The following is a 7,779-nucleotide window of genomic DNA, read 5'->3' as shown; positions in this document are numbered from 1 at the left end:
TCCATTTTCTCATTCGCTTATCTTCACAAACGTCGCGGGCGTGCTGGAGCACAAAGATGGAAAAAGCCAAGAACAAAAGGGATAAAAGCATTCATTTGAAACTTGAAATTCCAGACGGATGACAACGTAGAATTTCAGAGTCGGTGGGGGTCGTGAGCATCCTGACCACCGCCGGGTTGAGTCCAGCTCATCATCACCATTTCTTCCAAAGCCACACACACACTGACCAGAAAAAAAAAATCTCCACGCAAATAAATAAAACAGTGGTGTGATGAGCAAAACAGCAGTTGTGTGTGTGTGTGTGTGTGTGTGTGTGTGTGTCACTGCAGGACACATTTGTCCTTGTCGTTGTACTTCCTCCTCCGCATCGCCAGGCCGCGCTCCAGACGCTCGTCCTCCTCCAGGGCCCTGCACGGCACGCAAAGCCACACGGTCACACACGAAGACACACACACACACACATTCCTCGAGCGTGTCTGCGCGCGGCTGCTGAAGGCGGAGGAGGAAGTACAACGACAAGGACAAATGTGTCCTGCAGTGACACACACACACACACACACACACACACATTCCTCGAGCGTGTCTGCGCGCGGCTGCTGAAGGCGGTTGACGCGCACCCTCGCTCTTTGGCGTCCATGTTCCTGACGAGATCATCGCGCTGGTTGACCAGAGACACCAACTCGCGCAGGAGGAGCTGCTCGCGCTCTCGCTGGGCGTACGACTTCTGCCAGTCTGCGAGGAACACGCGCGCGGTCAAGGCGGGCGGCGCGACACGAGCCGAGCGACGCGGGGGGCGGTCGGCTGACCTTCGGCGGCCATCGTGACTCGCAGCTCTTGGGTCAGAAGCTCGAAGCGTCTCTCCAGGTCCTGCTCCTCCTGCCTGTGGGCGTCATTGACAGCGTCATCATCGTCATCATCCGCATCGTCGTCATCATGTGACCTACAGCAGCTCCAGGCGGTCTTGTCTTCGTATCAAGGCGTTCTTCTTGTTGACCAGCGTGAACCACTCCTGAATCAGTCGCTCCTCCTCAGCGCGGTCGCTTCCTGTCAAGTCACGTCAAGTCACACACACACACACACACACACACACACACACACACACACACACACACACACACACACACACACACACACACACACACACACACACACACAGCTCAAGTGGTGTCAAGTGAAGGCGTGCATGTGTTAGCGGTCAAGTGGTGCGCGCATGCAGGTCACACCGCTTTCCATGAGGCTCCTGAGACGTCGCTCCACCACCGCCGCCCTGCCGTCGATGTGCTTTTGCTCCGCCTCCAACGCCGCCATCTCGCTGAGCACGTACTGAAGATGCCGACCGCCCGTGCGTGTACGTGCAACACCCACGTGCGGCCAGGGAGGAAGCAAGGAAGGAAGGGTGAAGGCCGGAAGGAATTGGCAAGTCCAGAAAGGGCGGGAAGGAAGAAAGCAAGCAATGAACGAGCTGCGGCTCCATCGGTGGATTGGTTGACGGCATCAAAGTTCCAAACGGACACCAAAAAACTCACCATTGTCTTGTCTTCTTCTTCGGGATGCTCTGATTCTGCACACACGCACACACACACGCACACACACGTACAGTCAGCAAAGAGATGAAGCCCTTTTTGTGTGTGTGTGTGTTGAAATTCCGACCATGCTCCCGTGCGCTCGCTGCAGACTCCTTGATGAGGTCGCCCTCTTCCTGAGCACAACATCAAATCAAAGACGGCCAAGAGGAGGAGGAGGAGGAGGAGGCGGAAGCGAGCGGCAGCTCACCTGTGGTCACACCGCTTTCCATGAGGCTCCTGAGACGTCGCTCCCCCACCGCCGCCCTGCCGTCGATGTGCTTTTGCTCCGCCTCCAACGCCGCCATCTCGCTGAGCACGTACTGAAGATGCCGACCGCCCGTGCGTGTACGTGCAACACCCACGTGCGGCCAGGGAGGAAGCAAGGAAGGAAGGGTGAAGGCCGGAAGGAATTGGCAAGTCCAGAAAGGGCGGGAAGGAAGAAAGCAAGCAATGAACGAGCTGCGGCTCCATCGGTGGATTGGTTGACGGCATCAAAGTTCCAAACGGACACCAAAAAACTCACCATTGTCTTGTCTTCTTCTTCGGGATGCTCTGATTCTGCACACACGCACACACACACGCACACACACGTACAGTCAGCAAAGAGATGAAGCCCTTTTTGTGTGTGTGTGTGTTGAAATTCCGACCATGCTCCCGTGCGCTCGCTGCAGACTCCTTGATGAGGTCGCCCTCTTCCTGAGCACAACATCAAATCAAAGACGGCCAAGAGGAGGAGGAGGAGGAGGAGGCGGAAGCGAGCGGCAGCTCACCTGTGGCACGGCAGGCGTGGCCTCTCCTGCAAGGAAACGCAAGCGCGGCGACACGTCAACGTCTCCGACGGCAAAACGCAACAATGTGACGGCGCTCATCCCCCGGGAGCCCATCGGTGCCGGTTTGCGTTCTCTACTGAACCAGGTGGGCTCGCTTGACCGAAACTGACAGGACGGCGTAGCCCCCCCGGCGCCCCCCCGCCCCCATTTAAAGGGTTCCAACGCTTTCACATTGTTCCATGGGCGCCAGGATGAGATTGAGCGTCATTTCTGAGCAGGACAATGACGGCAAAGCACTACTTTGGAAGGCATCGACTGCCGTCAACGCACTTGCGTGCCACTAAGACGACGGAAAGGGCCAAACTCTTTTCAAGAGTCCACGACGTTTGTGCAAACGAAACTCCTCGATTCACTTTGACAAAGCTCCCCGGCATCAAAAGGACAACAAAGAGCTACTTTTGTTGTCGAACTGAAACTCCAGCGGACCCTCCCCCAAACTTGGATTTCACTGATTTCAAAGTTGCTCTTGGTGTTTGGTCTCGCTATTCTGTAGCCGCATCGCAAGCGGGCCCGAACCCCCCCGTCGGCGCCCCCCCCGCAACCCCGCGCCCAAAAAAGCGGGGACGACAATCTTCAGACCAACCTTCAAGCGGCCTCTTGGCTCTCGGCGGCGGGACGGGCAGGGCGGCCCCTCCTCCGTGGGGTGCGCGGGTGAAGTGTCCGCGCAGCTGGCTGGCGTACGTCATCACCATGAGGCGGTCCGGAAGGGGACGCGCCGCCATGTCGGACGGCTCCAGGAGGCGCGGCACGCCCACCGACTCCAAGGCGGCGAAGGCCTGGCGGGAAAGGCCGCCGCCGCCTCCTTTACACGCTTGCCAAGCGTTTGTTTTGCCGCTCGGCTCGCCGCCGAGGTGCGTCGCCACCAAACGTTGGCCACCGAGAAGCACCCGAAAGCGATTCTCGAGCGCCACTAGAAGTGCGGCCGGATGGCGGCGGGCCTGAGCCAAGGTTGACGTTGGGAAGCCACTCGGAATGATCTCGGACCCACTGAACTTTTTCGGGGTACTTTCCCCCAATTCAATTCAATCCCCTTTTTTGGGGGGGCAGGGGGTGGGGGGGTGCTTCTCGGCATCCAAAGCGCGCAAGCCCGGAGCCGCGGTGACGGCGCTCACCTTCTTGTTGTTGATTTCCGCGTCGTGAGCGTTCAACTGCTGAAAATCCCTGCAGGGACAAAAGAGAAGCCGCTGCGTGACGGCCGGCCGGCCACGCGGCGGCCACGGGGGGGGGGCGGCGTCCTACATGAGCTGCGGGTGGAAGCGATGCACCAGGGCGCAGAAGGCCAGGCCGTCGCTCCAGGACGCGCTGAAGTCGCTGACCTTGACCCCCGGGTAGCCGGCCGTCACCTCCTGGCACCACCGCAGCAGCGACTGGCTGCAGGTCACCGGGCCCTGCCGGAGGGGGGAGGGGGAGGGTCGCACCTTAGTGCCTTCGCCTCTGGCTCGCCGCTTTTGGCTTTACCTCGTCGACGGCGGCGTCCTTTCCGTCGGCCTCCTCTCGGATCGGGCCGGCCGAGGACCCGCCGCGCCGCTCCGACGGCCTGCCGCAGATGAACGTCAGCGTCAATCTCGCGCTGGCGGCATCGTTCTCAGATTGCGCATCCCCCTATCATCATCATCATCATCTCCGGTGCCCAACATCCGCTCATCTTCCTCATCACTCATCTCGGACGTCCTCGTCGGCGCTTCTCTTTCTCAACGGGACACCCGTCACTATCGCGCTCCTCCTCCCCCTCGGCTTGAGTGTTTGCGCGCGTCACGGCGACGACTTACAGGTATTCTCCCGATGACGAGTGCTCGGACCCGGCGCCATGTTGGGCCTCGCCCGCGGCGGGAACCGGGAGCTTGCTGGCGTCGTCTTGATGGACAACGCAGCCCGGAGGTTGCTCCGGAGGGCCGGGAGGAGAAAAGGAACCGGGAGGAGCTAGAGGAGACTCCAGATGACCGCGGGGGCCGAGGGCCTCCAAAAGAGCGGGAGGATCGGCGGGATTTGGGGTCTCAGGCGCTCTGAGGCGTGCGGCGCCGTCCTCCTCGTCCACAAGGTCATCAAGCTCCGCCTCCTGGAGAGCTGCCGCGGCCTCCGATGGGCTGCGGAGGCCTTTCTTCACTTGCTCTCTCGCTCTCGTTTTCAGTTCCCGTTCCCGGTCTCCTTCCGTGTCCGGCGTCTCTCCTCGGCCCGTCTGTTCCTCCGCCTTGCTCCTCTCGCCTTCTGCGCTCCCCTTCTCTCGTAGCTCCCGCCCTTCCTTCATCCGCTCCTCGCGCGCCCTCCTTTCTTCTCTTCTCCTCTCCTCCTCCTCCCGTTCCTCTTCCCGCTCCTCGGCGGCTAGCCGCAACCTGGCGACCAAGCCGAGCGCAGCCGCGTCGACGGGGCGGGGCTCCGCTTCTGGGGGCGCGACCCGAGCCGAAGGCGACGCCTCCGCTTGGGCCTCGGGGGAACTTTGCCGGTTCGCCTCCGTCATCGCCGCCTCGCCGCTACGGGACAAAACGAAGGTGAGCGGCGGGAAGGCTTTTGGCCCGATGATGAGACCAGACGTCCGTCAGAGGCGGGCGAGCGCCGTCTCTTTGCGGTGGCGGGGGCCAAACTTACCTGCGCTCGGCCGCCGCGGTCTCTCCCCGCGGGCCGAGACCCGGGGCCGGCAGGGCGCCGCTGTCCAGCAGAGGGAGGCGGCGCCCGCCACGGCTGGGCTTGGCCTCCTCCTCCTCCTTCCGGCTTTCATCGCTGCCTCTCCTCTCCTCCTCGGATGGCGGCGCGCCTGTGTCCGCCGGCACCCTCCTGCCGTGTTCCTCTTCCATTCTCTTCCCCTCTTTCCCCTCCCTAGATCCGAGCGCCTCTCTCTCACTTTCCTCCTCCTCCCTCTTTTTGCCCTCCATCCTTTCTGTCTGGTCCCTCAAGGTCTGCATGGCTTTCTCCGCCTCCCTGGCTCCGCGCTCCTCCTCGTGCCTCTTCTTTCTCTCCTCGTCCTCCTTGCTCTTTAGCTCCTCCTCCTTCCTCCTCACCTCTTCCTCCTCCCTCTTTTTGCCCTCCATCCTTTCTCTCTCCTCCCTCAACGTCTGCTCTTCCTTCTCCATCTCGCTGGCTCCGCGCTCCTCCTCGTCCGTCTTCTTTCTCTCCTCGTCGGCCTTTCTCTTTAGCTCCTCCTCCTCCTTCCTTTTCGCCTCTTCCTCCCACTTTTTGCCCTCTACCTCTCTCTCCTCCCTCGACCTCTGCGCCCCCCACTCTCCCTGCTCCTCCCGGCCCACCCCCTCTCCCTCCTTCTTCTCCTCCTCCGCCCCCCCTTTCTCCTCTTGGAATCTTCCCAACTCTGGCTCCTTTTCCACCCAGATCTTGCTCTCCTCTTGGCGCCTCTCTCGCTCCTCCTCCCTCTCCTCCTCCTTCTGCCAACCGGCTTTCTCATCTCCCAATGTTGGAGCCTCGTTCTTTTCCCGCGCCCTCTCCTCCTCATCCCTTCTCTTTGTCTCCTCTTCGTCGGCCTCCTCCTCCCTCCGCCCGATCTTGCTCTCCTCCTCTCGTTCCAGCACGTGTCGCACCTCCTCCTCCCTCCTCCGCCGCCTTTCTTCTGCCTCCTCCCTCACCGTCACGAGTCCGGGCTCCTCCTCGCGGGCCCGCCGCAGGCTCTTCTCTTCCTCTCTCCTTCTGGCCTCTTCGGCCGCCTGCTCTCTCTTCCTCTTGCCGTCCTCGTCTCGCCGCAGCCTGTCGTCCCGCTCTCGCTTCTCCCGGAGCAGCCGCTCCTCCTCGCGCCTCCTCCGATCCTTCAGCTTCCTCAGCTCCTCCTGCTCCCGCAAGAGTCGCCTCTTCTCCTCCGCCAGCAGTCGCCTCTTCTCCTCCTCGTGTTGCTTCCGCCTCCGTTCCCTTTCGGGCGCCTCTTCCGCCAGCTCCTCCGAAGCGGAGAGCCCGGTGGAAGTCTCCCTCAGCAGGAGGCTGCAGAGGAGAAAGAGAACACGGCTCAAACTTCTCTTCCTCACCCGTCCCCCCTTTTTCATCTCTCTTTGCATCTCTCTGTCTCCTTCTCTTCTTTTCTGCTCCTCCCTGTTTTTTTTTGGGGGGGGGGGGGTGTACCTTGCACCTTTTAATTTTCATTCCACTTGTCCTATCTGCTCTGTTTTGTGTCCTCTTTTCTCGTCCTGGATCTTGCGACCTCCTCCCCATCTTCCTTCCCCGTCTCCCCATACTCCACTTTCTCTTTCACTCCTCGCTCTCTTTGTTCTCTCATCCCTTCCTCCTCTACACTCGCCCGACTCCGCTTCTATTCCTCCCTCCTCTCGCTCCTCCTTTCGTTCCTCCCCTCGCAAACTCACCCGTCCGAGTCGGGCTGCGCCAAGCGGCCCCCCGATTGACCCGCCTCAGCATGCCGGCGGACGTCATCGGCGTCCTCGTTCCGCTTGAGGGTGATAAAAGCCGCCGAGACGCCGGTGGAGGGCCGCTGCGGGGCGGAGCTCTCGCACGGGGCAAAGGGCCACGGAGGTGGCGGGGCTACGATCGACTCGGATTGCGATCGGCCGGGACTGGGTGCAGGGGACATAGAAAGCGGAGATCAGGTTTGACCCGTGACGAGGGGAGGCGGGGTCAGGCCGGAGGAGGACCGAAGCGCAAATGCGCACGAAACGTCCGGCGGGTCGCGGGCCAGCTCACAAACACCCTTAGCGCATGTTAGCGTGGCGTTAGCTAGGACGCTAAGCGCAGAGCCAGGGCGGAGCTCACGCACGGCGCGCAGGTACGTGTGTGTGTGTGTGTTTTTGTGGCCCCCACCTGCCTCTCGCTGGTTCCTCCGGGCTGGCCGCCTTGCGGTCCTGAGCTGCGATCGGTGGTCTGGATGCCGCGACGTCATCGGCAGCCGCCGCACCGCGGCCCGCACTTGGTGTCGGCCCCGCGGCACCAGAAGACGCCGCCGCCACCGCCGCCGCCTGGGTCATGGCACCTGCGTGTGAGGAAAATGACCAACGCTTGTGAGGAGGAAACTGACGAGGGTTGGCAAGAAATGCAGAAATTCTCAAAGACGCCCCCCCCCCCCAGACAATGAACAGCAATTGATGGGAATAGAACTGCCCTTGACAAACCGGTTGGTTGGTGTTACTGATGTTGAGAAAAAAAAACAACCTTCAAGCGGTTTGCTGCCACTCCCAGCTGAAGTTAAGTATGCAAGTTGACATAAAACCAAGAGAGCGATACCTCGTGCATGTGAAACAAGCACAAAGTCGGCTCGCTTCATGCTAACAAACGGCACCGGCGTCATGGCGTGTGATTTTCAATGAGTAGAACTCGGACCGCCGGTGGTCGTTGAAAGAATCCCGTCCCTGTCATTTTCCACCCTTCGGTCTTCTTGTTCAATCGACAACGTGACCAGTTCGAGGCTCGACGGCGGAGGAGCGGCGAGGCCGTACCTGCGAACG

The 7,779-nt window shown here is 61.1% G+C and overlaps 2 protein-coding genes across 2 annotated transcripts in view; both read right to left on the bottom strand.

Annotated features, from left to right (window-relative positions):
* On the bottom strand, nucleotides 1–7,488 carry LOC109528874 (EH domain-binding protein 1-like protein 1). Its single transcript, XM_019891917.1, has 16 exons — nucleotides 7,139–7,488; nucleotides 6,688–6,894; nucleotides 4,979–6,310; nucleotides 4,165–4,863; nucleotides 3,854–3,932; nucleotides 3,635–3,783; nucleotides 3,508–3,556; nucleotides 2,979–3,171; nucleotides 2,336–2,361; nucleotides 2,213–2,261; nucleotides 2,089–2,123; nucleotides 1,786–1,885; nucleotides 945–1,044; nucleotides 807–880; nucleotides 618–732; nucleotides 1–408 (listed from the first exon to the last, which is right to left on the bottom strand). The coding sequence occupies exons 1-16, from the start codon at nucleotides 7,300–7,302 to the stop codon at nucleotides 321–323; spliced, it is 3,459 nt and encodes a 1,152-aa protein (XP_019747476.1). The 5' UTR covers nucleotides 7,303–7,488; the 3' UTR covers nucleotides 1–320.
* A 111-nt stretch (nucleotides 7,489–7,599) lies between these two features.
* LOC109528873 (EH domain-binding protein 1-like) overlaps nucleotides 7,600–7,779 on the bottom strand; it is a 4,851-nt gene continuing 4,671 nt past the window's right edge. The window contains exon 9 of the mRNA XM_019891916.1: nucleotides 7,600–7,683. Within this exon, the coding sequence (XP_019747475.1) occupies nucleotides 7,600–7,683 (84 nt within the window). The remainder of the gene's footprint in view (nucleotides 7,684–7,779) is intronic.

Source organism: Hippocampus comes, unplaced genomic scaffold, assembly GCF_001891065.2.
Source record: "Hippocampus comes isolate QL1 unplaced genomic scaffold, H_comes_QL1_v1.1 scaffold676, whole genome shotgun sequence".
NCBI classification, from domain to species: domain Eukaryota; kingdom Metazoa; phylum Chordata; class Actinopteri; order Syngnathiformes; family Syngnathidae; genus Hippocampus; species Hippocampus comes.
Note: the sequence above shows the minus strand (reverse complement) of the source record. Positions and strands in the feature narration are given on the sequence as shown.